This window comes from Patiria miniata, unplaced genomic scaffold, assembly GCF_015706575.1.
Source record: "Patiria miniata isolate m_02_andy unplaced genomic scaffold, ASM1570657v1 HiC_scaffold_12, whole genome shotgun sequence".
In the NCBI taxonomy this organism is placed as follows: Eukaryota; Metazoa; Echinodermata; class Asteroidea; order Valvatida; family Asterinidae; genus Patiria; species Patiria miniata.
Genome location: NW_024037050.1, coordinates 3,235,339 through 3,252,435, shown reverse-complemented (window position 1 = coordinate 3,252,435; position 17,097 = coordinate 3,235,339). Strand labels below are relative to the sequence as shown.

At 43.0% G+C, this 17,097-nt stretch overlaps 1 protein-coding gene across 1 annotated transcript; it reads right to left on the bottom strand.

Moving 5' to 3' along the window:
- Positions 1–6,538: 6,538 nt before the first annotated feature.
- On the bottom strand, positions 6,539–15,409 carry LOC119745533 (gamma-butyrobetaine dioxygenase-like). Its single transcript, XM_038221931.1, has 5 exons — positions 14,729–15,409; positions 13,187–13,292; positions 12,601–12,806; positions 10,591–10,760; positions 6,539–8,154 (listed from the first exon to the last, which is right to left on the bottom strand). The coding sequence occupies exons 1-5, from the start codon at positions 15,265–15,267 to the stop codon at positions 7,988–7,990; spliced, it is 1,188 nt and encodes a 395-aa protein (XP_038077859.1). The 5' UTR covers positions 15,268–15,409; the 3' UTR covers positions 6,539–7,987.
- Between the last annotated feature and the right edge of the window lie 1,688 nt (positions 15,410–17,097).

The window sequence follows — 17,097 nt, the reverse complement described above, 5'->3', positions numbered from 1 at the left end:
TGAAATTTGATTTCATTTGATTTGAAGTACTTTTACCAGACTCTCGTGCCATGTGTACATCGTATGCAATTAAAATAGCTGATTTACTTTCATGAATAAAATTCCATTCTTTGAATACACATATTTAAATAAGGTTCCCAAGGTCAGTCAGGTCACTGTGTTCTCCGTTTGATGATGTAAAACATCTTTGCTCTAAAGCATTTTTTAATATGAATATTTTAACATTATACATGAATGCTTTGTCTAAAGTGCACGGTTATATATTATAATCTTGGGTTTTTAGTATCATTGTACCGGTATGGAAAATGATTTTGTACCAGCATTTCATGCTGCACATACATTGAATGTACTAATAAAAAGAGTACATTAATTTTGTACCGGCATAGTATTTGCTGATAGAATGGATCATGTGTAATATGCTTGTTGGTGAGAATTTTTAAATGTGTCTGACAACTTTTGAAAGGTTTCCAAGTAAAATGCATGTTTTCCCAACATATTTATAATATAAATTTAGCACTGATGTTTAATATGTTACAGTGATATTATATTTTCTCTGATGTTACATTGTTTCTGCTCCTTTATTAGATTTGCCACATGAGGATGTATTAAAATTGAAATCTTAAATAAAAAGCCACTGCAAACTTTTTCTGAAATCTATAAATCGTGTGTTGAAGGCCCAATGTTTCGACTAAATGGCAAAATCTTTCTCCAACACAGAAAACATAAAGTTAGTCATTTGACTCATTATCGTAAAAATTGAGTCATTTCGTCCATGAAGTGGCACACTTGGAGCCATATTGTGTCACTACACGGACAAAATGAGTATTTTTTTTTTACGATAATGAGTCAAGTGACTCACTTTGAGTTTTCTGTGAAGGCAAAAACCGTATCAAATCAGTATTTAGAGGGAACACTAGAATGGATGGGGTCCGCTCATAAGTCTGACGCCTCATAGGTCCGACGCATCATAGTCGGGGGTCTTAGGGATATTTTGGTTCAGATTCTTCCAAAAGCACCAAATTCGGCACAGATGTCGACCATACCATACTATTCCGATTTTTGACTTTTTTGACGGGCGCCAAGACAGGCGCCACACGGGGCCGCCATATTGGCAAAATCCAATATGGCCGCCAACCGGGTCAGAGGTCAATTAAACTAAATGAGCTAAAATCATAAATAATACTACTTTTCAGGTATTTTCGGCGTCGAGCAATCTGAATCTGATGTTATTTTAACAATTTGAGGCAAGACAGACGCCCAAGGGACCGCCATATTGGCAAAATCTAAAATGGCCGCCACATATATCACAGTTAAACAAAAAACGAGCTAAAATCTTAAAAAATAACACCTTTAATGGGTTTTCGGGGTCACAGAATCTGAATTTGATGTCATTTTAATGATTCGAGGTAAGACAGATGCCCTAGGGACGCCATATTGCAGAAAAAAACCCAATATGGCCGCCACTCAGGTTGGAGGTACTCGCAGTTAAAACAATACAACCACAGGGGTTTTGGGGGGTCGAAATATCTGATTCTGATGTTATTTTAATGATTTGAGGTCAAGTTTACCACTCGAGATCATTTGGGTTAAACCTGGTGTTTCTGGTGCGTCATTCCATATACAAAAACTCTTTCCTATTAGCTGCACATGTCGGAAAGTTTGACATCTCTACACATACCACAGAAACAATCTTAAATTGGAGTGAGAAAAATGTCCTAAGTTATTGTAAGGATGTACAGGCGCGTGTGGTGTGTGCCCGCCATGCTGAGGATGGGTGGTGCTATCAACCAACGGTCGTTTCATTGTCTTCACCACCCAAGCTGTTGATCACAGATAACCAAGGCTCAGGGAAACCTCTCACTTGGTGAGTTCCAGTGATATGCCCAAACCGTAAATATCCATTTCTCGCATGAAACCCTGCAGTGATGCGGGCTCATCAAGCTTGACCTCTCCGACACATCAACTCCAAAGCTACCTGACTCTTACATGACCCAGTATCCCCCAAATTGAACTCTTGTCTTTGCACCCAGACTTGACAAGCGAAGTTAGGCCATCCCTTGATGTGCGAGTTGACAAGGTCAAGAAAGGATGAGGCTTGGATGGCACATGTACCAGCTTACTGAAGCAACGCAGGCCTGCAGATGGTGACATCATCACCTGATTGGGATACAATTAACTCAGTGCTAGCAAACGAGTCAGCGAAGCCCCTTGCCGAAATCGGCATCTACGACCTATTCCTACACAAGGCCACATCCTCATCTTCAATGTTCAAGCACGTGATGAAACTGATGATGCAGAGCACTGAATTCCTCAATCCAGGCCAGCCCGGCGTGTTTGGATCAGTCACTGTATGATATCACCAAGCTGCTCTCAAAAGTCAATACCACCGATTTTTTTTTAGGAGAAGACAAGTTTGTATCAATGATGGGCGTGCAGCGTGCTGCACATTGAAGAGATTCATCAATGTGATAGGGGAGCACCTGCCTCACTCTGGGCATGGAGGATGGGAGGGCCACTGTCCTTTCTAAGGCTGAGGTCCTGACATTCACTCACAGTCTGAACTCAATGAGCATCACATCAGTCGCACGAGGTACGCCCATTAAGTCTCTCTCATGTCACTTTACCTGGTCAAGCAGACCGCCTACTCAGAGCATTGTAGGAATGTAATGGGCACACCGGAGTAATTTGATATGCGACCCAATGAGCCTGAAGGATTGAGAGTCACTGCGATCACTTCCGAGATCATTTCAAGCTTGTTTTGGAGATCCTCCGGGCCTATTGGAGCTCTGGATGATCTTCAGAAGTGGTGAAAAGTACAGTGACACTAGTCCATCTACTCTGATCTTGGTCAGTTGGTCTGACAAAGTCCTTGGCACCACCCCTCTTCCAAAGCCTAACATGGTGCGACACGACTTGCTTCGCCGTCATGCAGAGCAAGGGGTGTGGTGCAGCTGCAGGTGTCAAATGGGCCAGATATCGCTTCTTCACTACTGGAAGCAGCTTGTCGGAGGCATCCCAGCTACCTGCCGTGCTGTTTGAACATATAAAGCAACCGCTACTGCAGGCCACCTTGGTCCAGCAGGAAGTTCCTGACTTTATGGAGTGGGGCTGGCACAAAGATGGTACCAGTACATGGCAATCACTATGGACCACACTCTCAATGATGCTTCAGTGGCATGCGCCATTCTCTTGCACTGCGGCTGCCTCATGCAAGGGAAGAAATGCAACCACATTGGGTTTCTATATGCAAGGTCCTATACAAATTATGGAGAAATGTGCATAATTGGACGGTGGTGACGACCAATACAGTACTCATTTCTGGCCGAGCATCATAGAGGGCGGGCCAGAACGTATAGGTGGTAATATCATCAATCATTGGTTCATGCATATTGTAAATAAACAGCTCCATTCAAACGCACACAGCTGCATATAGCATTTTGTCACTGCAGATATCATCCCCAAATATTTTAATAAAAATAGTTCAAACAGTAATCTTTATTGAAAAGTCTAATCCCTAATGAACTTTAGGGCAAAATGTGACCTACAATCTTTAATAAAGCAATAGATTCAGATTCTCTAACCCTGAAAACCCCTGTAAAAAAATGGTATTATTAAGCTCGTTCAGTTTTTAACTGCGACTGACCTCTATAAACTTGGCTGGCGGCCACATTGGATTTTTCCAATATGGTGGCCCCCTGGGGCATCTGTCTTGCATCAAATCATTTAAATAACCTTAGATTCATATTCTTTGACACCGGAAACCCCTCCAAAGTTGTATTACTCATGATTCTAGCTAGTTTAAATTTTTAACTGCGGTGTGTGGCGGCCATTTTGGATTTTGCCAATATGGCGGTCCATTGGGGCATCTGTCTTGCCTCAAATCGTTAAAATAACATCAGATTCAAATTGCTCGACCTCGAAAATACCTGAAAAGTGGTATTATTTATGATTCTAGCTCGTTTAGTTTGATTGCATGACCTCTGACCCAGTTGGCGGCCATATTGGATTTTGCCAATATGGCGGCCCCGTGGGGCGCCTGTGTTGGCGCCCGTCAAAAATCGAAATAGTATGGTATGGACGACATCTGTGCCGAATTTGGTGCTTTTGGAAGAATCTGAACCAAACAGCCCCTTTAACGCCCTAACATCCCTGACTATCATAAGTCCGACAAAATCCCCTAACCAAATAAAGTCCCACAAGTCCGACGCCTCATAGGTCCGACGCTTAAGTCCGACGCCTCATAGGTCCGATGCGTCATAGCTCTGACAAATTAAACGCCTCGTTTTTTCCCGACGTCGGACTTGCGAGGCGTCGGACTAATGAGGCGTCGGACCTATGAGGCGGAATAGATAAATGTTATGCCTCATAATTAAGGCCGACGCCTCATTAGTCCGCGTCGGACTTCGTGATGCAGTGTGGAGAACTGAGTAAAGTGTGACAGACGGGGAGGGATTTCATTTATTGAACAATTTAATTTGAACACTTCAAAGTCAGTGGTGATATCCAAACAAGTATGTGCGAGTGCACAATCAGCTAGCTCTGACCGTCTTTCATGAAAGATTATAACGTTGACCGGAGATTCTGCGTATAAGCCCCGGCGGCAGCATCCCTAGCCTTTAGTCAAGTCCCACGCGCTTTCGTGACGCACCCCGGAAGCTGACACGTAAAAAGACTAGCACGAGCCAACCTCGTACACAGGGTGTCGAGCAGTACGTGCCCACACTAACTGAAATAATCTTGTGGAGACATTTCTTTGTTCTCGTGTAGTAAAGTTTTCGAGTTTGAAAGTGAAGTTTCAAAATGCTCTTATTTTAACCAGAATGAATTTCCTTGGCTAAAATTTGGACTAAATATCCCTATTTTAAAACTCTTCCATTTGCGACGCATCAACTAACCTTGGCTCCTATTTTTAGTAAAATCTATATTTTATAGATATATATTTTACATTTTCAGTAAAATCTTTATTTTAGTAAAATCTATAAATCTATTTCGTGAAAATCTTGTGGAGAGATCTTGTGGCGTTGACAGGCCTTGCTATGGGACTTACTGTACAAAAACGAAACTAGTGGCATCAGCTACTACATCTGCGGTTTTCTCCAAAAGTTTCAGGTCTAGAGCGTAGCCGATTTGCATGCTGGTTGGCCCATTCATCCGCTTTCCAACGGTATGAAGTTATTCCATAACCGTCCATGTTAAGGTACCTTTAGATTGCGATACATGAGAGCCATGCGGGTTTGGGCGGACGGGCCTTGCTATGGGACTTACTGCCAAAAACGAAACTAGTGGCATCAGCCACTACATCTGCAGTTTTCTTCAAATGTTTCAAGTCTAGAGCCTTATCGATTTGCATTCTGGTTGGCCCATGCATCTGCTTTCCAACGGTATCAAGTTTGTCCAGAACCGTCTATGTTAAGTTACCTTTAGACTGCGATACACGAGAACCATGCCGGTTGGCGCTGACAGGCCTTGCTGTGGGACTTACTGCACAAAAACGAAACTAATGGCATCAGCCACTACATCTGCGGTTTTCTCCACAAGTTTAAAGTCTAGAGCCTTGCCGATTTGCATGCTGGTTGGCCTTTTCATTCGCATTCTAACGGTATAAAGTTTGTCAAGAACCATCTATGTTAAGGTACCTTTAGACTGCGATACATGAGAGTCATGCAGGTTGGCGCTGACAGGCCTTGTTATGGTATTTACAGCACAAAACTAGTGGCATCATGTACTACATCTGAGGTTTACTCCAAAAGTTTCAAGTCTGAAATTTTGCCGATTTGCCAGCTTTTTGGCCTATCCATCATCTTTCTAACGGTATAAAGTTTGTCCAGAACGGTCCATGTTAAGGTACCTTTAGACTGCGATACATGAGAGCCATGCCGGTTGGCGCTTACAGGCCTTGCTATGGGATTTACTGCACAAAAACGAGATTAGTGACATCATGTACTACATCTGACGTTTTCTCCAAAAGTTTCTAGTCTAGTACTTGCCGATTTGCTAGTACTTGCCGATTTGCATGCTGGTTGGCCTATTCATCAGCTTTCCAACAGTGTACAGTTTGTCCAGAACCATTCATGTCAAGCAAGGTACCTTTAAACTGCGATACATGAGAGCCATGCCGGTTGGCGCTAACAGGCCTTGCTATGGGATTTACTGCACAAAAACGAAACTAGTGGCATCATGTATTTCATCTGACGTTTACTCCAAACGTTTCAAGTCTGAAACCTTGCCGATTTGACAACGTGTTGGCCTATTCATCAGCTTTTCAACAGTATATAGTTTATTTAGAACCATCCATGTTAAGATACCTTTAGACTGCGATAAATGAGAACTGAATGTCTGATTCAGTGGTAACATGACGTTACAGTGTCATGTGTTATACCTGAAATCTATCATGACGACGTTATTAGAAGTCCCAGTCATTTCAAACAGCCGAAACAGCTTGTGTTTGTCCACAAACACATTTCTAGTTATTGTAAATGTTGTGTTTACTATAGATTGCAGATTAATGTTTTGATTTTTAAGTGTTTGTCACGTTTATTTGCATATAGATTCTATACGTAGTTGCAGTAATCCAAAAAAGTGTCTCTGACCTGGTAGCAACAAATTACTGACCTGGATTTTATTTGCTCAGCAGGAATCACTGAAACCATCACCAATGGCCTAGCATGACAGAAACGTTTCAAGAAACATACAGTACTAAACCGGGTGAGTTTCTCCCTTAATTTAATAAATATCACACTTGGGTAAAACGAAGCGTTGTGATTTTACAAACGAGTAAATCCCTCAGCAACCCCTGTCAGCGCCGCTAGGTATTAATTCGCTTGCTATATCTGGATCTCAATGTGCCTCAAAATAAGATATTCTAGACAATCTATACATTGATAAAAAAAACCCAAATGCATAGAAGGGTTACAAGATTTAAAAATCTCTATGTCCGGAGCCCAAATAGGTATGCAAAAATGACATATGCATACGGTGAATATTCACCTCTTATTTTTGCTTTGTAAGGTAAATCCCGTAGCAAATCTCTTTTAGTGCTGCGAGGTTATCCACAGTCTCAATCTAATATTACCTCAAAATGAAATTCCAAGGAAAATATACACTGTTAGAAAACTGAATATACAAGATGCAAAAATGCCCAAGTCCAGACCTATAGTTCTGGAGAAAAAAATTCACAATGTATAGTGCATGCTTCCCTCTGATTTCTATTTTGTGCAGTAAATTCCGAGGAACTGTTGTCAGCACCGTTGCAGCAAGTCCCAAGTCTGAACAACCAGTTACTTTTGGATAACGCGAAAGACTAAAACACCGACCATCGTTGGAAAAAAAACTGGACAAAAGTCTATTTACAATTACTGACGACATTATTTACCAAATGTGTTTACCAGACTATAACAACGTCATTTTTTCGTGTTTTTTTAAGCCGCATCTATGAACACAAATCTTTCAACAGATCAGTGTAACAACATTTGCTATGAAATTTTAACCCACAAATCAGTCAATTTCTGAAAACTGCAGTAAAATCAAATCTTGTATAATATTACAATTAAAAAAAGAAATGCCTTGCTTATAGTTTCCCGAGAAGATGGTAAGCGAAATTAAGCTTTAAATTCAAAGAAATGTATCCAAATTAACAACCACCTATCTTTGACTTTCCCTAAACACACATTCCAGAATCTCTTATTCCCACATTTCCAGCCCGACCCCCGCATCCACCACATCCACAATAACCTCGAGTCCGCGACCATCAAACTGACTGATCTCAAGTTTATCCCAACACAAAATATGTCGATAAAGAAAATGCCGTTTACATTACATTAAACATCAATCCCTTTAATCAACAGTAGCATGTAAGTAGCACTCGTTACGAATTTTTTTTTTTAGCTTTGTTAAGCATAGTGATCAAGATCAACTGTAACCTCCAGAAGTATAGCCTACAATAATTTTATACCGCACATCAAAACTAGCATAAAATAATGTAAACAAGTCACAGAGCTGCATCACCGAAGAGCTTCTCGCGAAGAACACGAATGCGCGATCGAGCCTCGTCCCAGTCCATGTAACCGCCTTCAAGATGGCGGCCTCCATCACCAGCAATGGTGAAGGCGCTGCGGGCGTGAAGGACACGAGTGTTATTGAAAGTAGCTATCTCCCCTGTCAAAGAAAAGTAGATTACATGAATTTGGAGAGTTTTGAGAAACCCGTAAGGCCCCAACTTAGAGTCTGTAATACAGTGATATAGAGTCCACTCAAAATTTTGGTTCGGTTTTTTTTTGGGGGGGGGGGCGCAGTACTAACCATTTTTGGAATAAGGTCTTTTCATCAGAGACAGCATTTTAAACTGAAGGAACCCTTTGTTTACGCCACTTTTAATCAAATAACACAATACATATCTATGGAGGATTCATAACTCCTAATTTGACTGAAAATCACCTCCAGAAGAATCATTTTCATTCCGGAGCATTCAGAAACGCCAATCTATTCATATCTCTCCTCTCCCATCTACAAGCTTCTAGACAGGATGGTTCTGGCCAGGATCACTGATATCATCGGGCAAAGTTACCACATGCTCAAGTTGGCTTTCACAAGGGCTGTTCGACTACCGATCAAATCACTCGCCTAGTCCACGATGCCCCTTCCAGATTGAACAGAATTTTGGAGCAATCATTATCGACCTCACTGTTGCTTACGATATGGTTTTGGCATTGTGATGTCTATCTCAAGCTCCTGAAAACCATCCCAGTTGTAAATCTTGTCCAATTCGTGATGATTTCAGTACAAGGCCGTACTTTCATCCTTGAAACATCAAACGGATGCCGTAGTAGTGAGCGCAGGGTAAAAATGGTATTCCACAAATCTCCACACTGGCACCAATCATCTGTAACATCTATATGTCCGACATTTCTGCAACAACTTCAAATCAGTTCATCTAAGCGGACGTAACTGCCATTGGTCATGCGGATAAGTCCCTGCATGGAGTCCATTAAAAAAATCTTCATGCAGGTCTAAGCAGCTACTTTCGTGGCACAACCGGGGGGGGGGGGGGGGGCTCAGAGGGCTTGAGTCCCCCCCCCCCTCCAAGAGGTTGTCAATCTTTTTTTTATTCTTTTTACTCCCACAATTTGACCTAGGTGATATGGCCTATTTTCGAGTAGTATTTAAGGGGTGTCAGTGGCGCCACAAACGTCAAAGTAGTCCCCAGCCCTAAAAAAAAACCCCACAAATAAAACAACTTCTTTCAGTGGCCAAAAATTGTGGACATTTTTTTTTTTAATTTGAAGAAAAAAATGTGCGAGCCCCCCCCCCCCCCCCCCCCGCCCGCCACTTCCTGGGTGTGCCACTGAGCTACTTCAGTAGATGGCATATATGAAACCTAGCAAACTAAACACAGTCTGCTCCGTGTTTCATCTTCCAAGTCGCCTTGCCAAGAGGGAACTCAACATCATCCTAGATGGCTCACAACTCACCTTTGACTCCACACCCACCTATCTTGAGGTTACTCTCGATCGCAGCCTTACCTTCTCTCATCATAAGAAGCGAGTTGCTGCTAAGACACGGTCACGTGTTAATCTCCTTCACAAGCTAGCTGGCACAGGTTGGGGAGCAAGTCCAACCAAAATCCGAACATCTGCTCTCTCCCTAGCTCAACAGCGGAGTGTGCAGCCCCTGCAATATGGAACCACAGCACGGCACAGCACTCACACAAAGTCAGTTGACTCAGTCTTAAACGATGCCATGCGGATAATATCTGGTTCTATATAACCTATGCCAACAGACAACCTTCCTATCCTCTCTGGTATTGCTCCAGCAAACATTCGCCGTGAGTTCATGACTGCAAAATTTTCTCAGAAAGGCCTTATAATCTAGACAGCCTACTGCCCTCAATATTTGATCCGCAAATCGGCAGCAGGCTCGACCGCAAACACTTTGCCTCAGAAGGACTCCATATCATAACCACTCATCCTCTTTCCTCATCATGGACTTGAATCGGTGGAAGGAAGCCTCTTCAACATTCCTAACACGACTCCGTGACTTCATTCAAACTCAATCCTTCAGACCCATAGGCTGGGATCTTCCTCGTGAGGCCCGGGTCCAACTCAATTGTCTTAGCACTAGTTGGCGTCGTAGTTCCTCATTCCTAAAAAAACATCGAAGCTGCCAGACCACAGACCATCAACCACATCATTCATGACTGCCCTGACTTCAGACCAACAAAACACGAGCAGGGACTCGTACACCTCGACCAGGACACCATCCAATGGCTTGATGTGACCAAATTTACCAATCTAACTATAATGTTCACCTCGTTCCAGAGTTCATACGAAAGAAAAGATCTTTGACTTGAATTGATCTGTTTCATTTTGAAATTCGTGGCTCCGGAGGATTTTTAAAAAAAGTCCTTTTACGAAGGCGTTCCCACCAGATGTGGGTGTATTGTTGGAATTGCTGCAATACCTTTCAACCGCACGACGCGTGATTTATGGCTGAATTCTGGCCGAATGGCAATGTTTGTCCACAAAAAAATTGCGGCCTGGATAGAACTGTGAGTACTAATACGAACAAAACCTTCAAAAATTTTTTTTTACAGACCTTCAGCCAGTTGATGGCGCACCACATTTTCTTGCCGATACATCACATTACTGAACAGCTTCAAGGCTCTGTAAAGGCTGATAACCTGTTCCACTGCAACTCCGGTTTGGTAGGGCGCCCTCGAGCCGTCACTGTAGTTAATGGATCGGAACCTGCCATTGCTGTGTACACTGTAGGGGGAAGAACTTGTGTAAATAACTTCACAAATCAATCATGTCGATCACAAGTCAACCATTCTCGTTGTACCATCCAGCAAGGAACTGGTTATACTTTGCACGACACGAGACAGAGGGGTACCCCCGTGTCCCTATACAATATACACACTCTCGATTATAGACCTTTTGCGTTGCGGGTGTCTCTGAGGGTATTTTCATTATTTAAATGTAGTTGCAATGAATGCACCAAAGGTGCATGCCTATCCGGGGGATACAAAGTAGCTAGTGCCCTCTCCTTACCGCAAAAAGTATATAATACATGAGATTCCGAGTACACAAGTATATGGATTCTCCTCAGTGGCATATCAATTGCTTTATGTAATTCTCTGATCGGTAGACCGACCTTGGTGTAATGGCATTCCGTTATCATTGTTTATCACCTAACCTGCAAGGGTGCAGACCAGTAAATCGATCGACTCCCATCGACCTATGTTACAACATGATAATGTAGTAACCAACGGATAATGCATCAACAACCGATAATGTCACAAACATTTACCAATATTACTAACCTATAATGTAACAAAAATTTACTGATAGTGCAGTAAAATTTACTACACTATCGGTCAATTGTTGTTACATTCTCGGTCGTAACCGATAACGACCCGATATGTAGTAACATTTACTACACTATTGGTAAATTTGGTTACATTATCGGTTAGTGATACAGTATTGGTTAATTTAATTTTTGTGACATTATCGGTTGCTGATACATAATCCATTGGTTACTACATTATCAGTTGTAACAACCTCTGTGATAATTTCGCGCACGTCCAAACGTTATTTAAAATACTTGCAATTACGGTCTGCACCCGTAATGGTAATTTACATGTTCCGTATAGACTCGATACCAATCTTTTATTTTCTGTTCAATTTTTGGGTGGTAATCTGGTGAATTTTGGGATTAAAGTAGTCCTGTGACTCCTCGCTATTTTGAAGGTGATACGCGCTCCATTGCGAATTCCACCCTTCTTTTGAAACTTATGTGAATTTTTACTCTTTGAATTGCAGAGTATAATGTGTAGCTTCACGTGCCTACTCGAAGCACACTTATTTGTTGTTGTTTTTGCATATTAATTTCTTTGTAATTTTTCTGTTAAACTGTTTGCTGTTTATTGTGAGGCGCTGTGATCTTTGTAGAGCGCCATATACATTCTTGGTATTATTATTATCAAGTAATTAAGTGGACATAAAAAGTGAAAAATAACTGCTCAGGAATAATCATAGGGAAAGTCATCAAAAGGATTATTTTTCTTAAAGTTTGATATGGTGAAAAGAGCAACAGTGAATCTAGGCCTCCTAAGAACCATCCGAATGAATCCACTTACTCCATTATGTTTCTTGCTCTTTGATTATAATAAAGTTATACTGGTGTGCCTTACGATGCATCTACACGTGCACAGCACAGGCTGTACACGTGCAATGTATTAGCTTTGCGATTTGGCGGTCAGGCCCCCCTTGGACCCATCTCCCCACTGCAGAACTGACCCATGTATGCAAATAACCTTGCCCCTCGTCTATCATTGGGCACTGGGGTTTTACACTGAAAACCCTGGCAGCCCAGGGTTTTGTGCGTAAACTCTAAATGGCCAAAAAAAGTATCGAGGCCGTCCTAGTAATGTTCCAGTCCATGGCCCACAATACCAGAAAAACAATCAAGGGCATACAAATCGTGCTTTGGTCCGAGTTGGCAATTTTGGGCCTATATTCACCAGTCTGCACCGGTAATGGTACCATGGAGTATTGACTCGATACCAACTCGGTGTGAATGGAGGCTACTACTAGTACGGCTTACTTTATGGTTGGTGATTTGCATTTGAGGCGCACAGAACGATGATCTTCGAAAGTGGCGCACAAAACGTCTACGTCTAGCGTAGTCAGGATTTGGTAGGCCTCAGGGAACTCTTTCTGGATTTGTTGGGCAACGTGTAGTCCGTCCACAAACTGATTCTCACCGCCCTCAACATCCACCGTTCTTTGGATGCAATGAAGCATCTGAATCTGCAATCCAAGAATTTATGCTAGTTTGTTTTAATTCAAACATGTTGGAAGACATGACTGTGCGATTAAACTCAAGGTAAACGCTAAATACCGTCTTCTCCTACATGTGTTTCCCGTGAAATTGTTTTTGACTTGAAGAATGGAGTAAAGCAGTTGTCTTCTGATGACGTTATCAGATGCTTATTGATAATTCGTTCGCGCTGATTGCTTAAAACTCTCAAGTAGCATGGACATCAGAAACAGAAGTTAATACTTTGTTGTGCACATGCATCTGAAGTAACACAGTTAATGGTGCGTGCTTTATTTGTAACTCATTAAGGGTAACTCTTATTTTCCTGATTCTTAGATTGAAAAGGTTCCCAAAATAAAGCTTTACGTACGCCTGGATAGTAACTCAAGTATGCTTGGTCGACGTGGAATCCTAGTGGCTTTCCCGTGTAGGCCAGGTCGCTGGCGTTTTGTTGGCTTACAACTTGAAACTCCTCACTAGAAAAAAAGAAACCCCAAAATACTATAAAGAAAACGTTCATAGTCCTGTGTAATAGTCGTTATGCTTAGATTTCATGGAAACGGCATGCACTGGAATTTGACACATATGGGTCTTGTGATTTTTCAGACGTGAACAACTTGATGTTGTCAGGGTAAAGCATACACCGAGACACAACAATAATTGAGGTGGAATGGACATAATAATTTACACTAAACGTTAAAATAGACATATTGTACATGAAAGTATTAAATACACGTTGAAAATACAAAAAGATGTAAATCCATTACTTGCTATTACTGTATCGAATCGAACACAGGAATCAAGTTTCTCCGCCAAGGTGTTACTATTGGAAACAAATTAAGTTGACCTTACTCAGATTCTGTGTAGTTAAAATCGCTTCCACATTTCTATGTTTTATATTGTCACAGCCACGTGGTAGCCATGCCCAAGGTCATCTATCACTAAATCCTAGTATGGACCATTGTTCATCCATCAGAGGGGGTGTCAGTCTTGTGAACCTACTGGAGGGGTTGAAAATTGGCGGGAAAACCTAGTGTGCTTGTGCATATTGGCTTGTGTACAAATGCACTGTTCACATAGGCAGTGGCGTCACCAGACTTTTCAGTCTGGGGGGGGGGGCACAGGGGGGGGGGGGCACCAGCATTTGATGGGGGGGGGCACTTAGGTGGATACGGATCGCCGTCCTGGGGGAGGGGTCTAAGGGGAGGGGGTGCCCCCCTCCCCTTTGGAAAATTTTCGCATACGGAGGATGGGCTACATGCATAATGGTGCCACATTTGATGCTAAATTCGATCTGAAGATATCTCCAGAAATTGCTATTTTTGAGGTAATGATTTTAACAACGCGCAGAATTTTGCAGAGGATAGGGGGGCACCAGCATTTGATGGGGGGCACTCGGGCGGGCACTAGGTTTTCCAGGGGGGCACGTGCCACCCCCCCCCCCCCCCCCCCCCCCCCCTTGGCGACGCCACTGCACATAGGGATTGCCTCAATCACCCCTGTGACCAAATGGAACTGTCAAATGGCATTGACGGGATGTCTGTGGTTTTAATGGCTGTTTCGGGCCTGAAGGATACCACGGGTTAATCAGGGGTGAATAGTCTGGCTGTGAAGGCCGGGTGGCTCAAATTACATGGTGTCATGGATTGATTCCCACCAGGCAACGGATATTAAGGAGGACGAGGTCGCTGTCGCCCCTTGTTCTGGGTCATTTGCATATATTCAAAAACTTGGTCGCATCGCAATTATCAATGTATATACAACTGAAGCACAAAATATATTGTGGACGTATTTAAATACCTCAGGTTCCTAAATATAATTTACGTTTCTTCAAATAGCAAAATGATTACACTCTCTGATTGATGGCGAAGTGGTAACCTTATTATGTCACCCTTGCGTTTTCGAATCTTACCCCCAGCACGTTTTCTTCAAATAAGCAACCCTCTCGGCCAGTTGGCGGATAGTTCCCTTCTTAGTCGGTGCCCCTTTCACCAAGGCCAAGCCCTTGGTGTTTAAGGCATCCAGCCAGTTGAAAAGCTCCATGTCGTCTTCCCGGACTTTCTGGAAGTCGAAGGTCGGGATGTTGTCGTTCAGCTCGGCTCCCCACGACTGCAGCTCCGGATCCGTCACCACGTCCCTCGAGCTGTCAGAAAAATGCCGGCGACTGAGCCAGGCGGCCTGGAAATCGCTGCGGTGCTGGTCGGGCCAGGTGACCCTCAAGACTTGGCCGTCGTCCACGATTGTCTCGGATAACGGTATCACATCAGGATCCAAGTCAGTCATCTTCATCAATCGCTGCGTAGCGGAGGGATAGAAGCATTCAGAACAGCGACAGTTGTCCCTTAGCCAAACGTAAGGATATTTGCCTTCATCGCCGCTGTCGACACGCACACGATACCAACCAGCAGAGTCGTCCCTTGTAATGCTTGTCAGTCGTGGACTCGGTTCCATTTTGAGATTGGAAATGTTCCGATTTAGCAATATCTGCCGTTCTCTAAATATCCCCAGATATTTCAGGTAAAATTTCAAACAATGATGCTCAATTGTTCAAATCTTTTCGAAGGGGAATATCAAAGTTCACACGAGTACATGATTGTACGTACATGTGCGTCAGGACGACCGTAAGGTCATGACTTAATTCTGCTAAATGCACTTCAGAAATCTGTCAGATTGATCAAAAATCTGCCAAATTCCCCTGAATTACTCGAGATACACTGTAAACACTTTAAATCACATGCAGATGTTGTAATATTGCCTTAATTAATTTTCAAATTACATTATAAACAATCTATAGCCACATAAATGTAATGTGAAATTGCATAAATTTCAGGCCAAAACGCGGTTGCGTCACAAATCCAGTGAACCTCAGCGCCTACCAGGCAACCTGTCCTATTTTGCAAGGGTTTGTTTACAAAGATTGAAGCTTTTGTAAACAAATGTACCTTTTTTGTGTGTGCAAATTTGCTCTTTTTCTGTCAAATAACCATTTTTGCAGAAGTCTGCCAGAAATCTGCCCAAAAATCCATTCTGTCAAATTGTCTGTCAAACTCGTTTTTTAACAAAAAATCTGTCAAAGTTAGCCGAAAATCGGCTAAAACGGTCTTTATAATGTGCGTACACGTACGTACACACAACGATCCAAGTCAAGGCGAGCATTGACGCATTGTGGAGTTCAACAGGTCACTGCCTAGTACATGCAACGTGTACTAAACAATCATGTCAATCGAACTACCATTACTCTAGCCTTGACCAAGGCTATCAGTTGTTCCCATATGAGCTTGTTCCCGCTACCGCACACCGCGCGCGCAGCAACGCAATGTTGTACTATACCGTTAGCCCCAACGACCCTTGCGTGTGCTTTGTGTGCATGTACATACGCCCCACACTCACTTCCGCAAACAGCCGTACAGTAAGTCGATTCCGTCTCGACTTGCTGTACGTACGGCTGTTTGCGGAAGTGTGTGTGGGGCGTACGTACATGCACACAAAGCACACGCAAGGGTCGTTGAGGCTAACGGTATAGTACAACTAGTGATTGTGTCGCGGCGCGCGCGGCATGCAGTAGCGGGAACAAGTTCGTATGTGAACAAGCTGATAGGCTTGGTCAAGGCTACCATTACTCTCGACAGAAGTGACATTTAATTGAATCATGGAGCTATAAAACACATGGTTCGTGTACAAACCAGAATGAGCCAATAAGACAACAGCGCCGATGGTTTGTGCACTGACAGATACAACCAATAAGAGAGCATACAATCACTGGTGGCCATCGGCCCAGTGGCCTCGCCTAGCTCAGCTATCAGCCAGGTCAGTGGCGTAAATCTATGCCGTGTGAGTGTGTGTGTGTGTGGGTGAGTTTGTCTTACATACGCAGTGTGGACTTCCGAACAAAAGACGTCCACGTAATGTAGGTAGCACCGACGTTGTGTGGACTTACCCCACGTCCACACAGTGTTTCCCCATTTCTGGAAAACAGGTTTAGAGGCATTTTTGGGTTAGGTTTATCTGTAGCAGAATGAAGAGAAACACTAAAGGGAATCATAGGAAAAAAATTGGGTTGAAAGAGTTTTCACAGTTTGAGAAAAATGAGTTTTTTCACTGGTTTTTCTTAACTACACGAAAGCAATGGAAAGTCCACACTAGTCATGTGAAACAAGTATGGGTGTGTGTGTGTGTGGGGGGGGGGGGGGGGGGGGGGTGGAGGTGACCAAAATTTGAAAAGCGGGGGGGGGGGGGGGGTGGGGTGGACACCAATTGCTTTATAGGCGCTTTTCAGGATAT

Coding starts and splice junctions, on each gene's coding strand:
- LOC119745533 (XM_038221931.1), bottom strand. CDS start 15,267: ATGGAACCGAGTCCACGACTGACAAGCATTACAAGGGACGACTCTGCT. Junction 12,807..13,186: donor ACTTGAGTTACTATCCAGGC/GTACGTAAAGCT, acceptor CTTGGATTGCAG/ATTCAGATGCTTCATTGCAT. Junction 8,155..10,590: donor GCGCCATCAACTGGCTGAAG/GTCTGTAAAAAA, acceptor TTTCTTTGACAG/GGGAGATAGCTACTTTCAAT.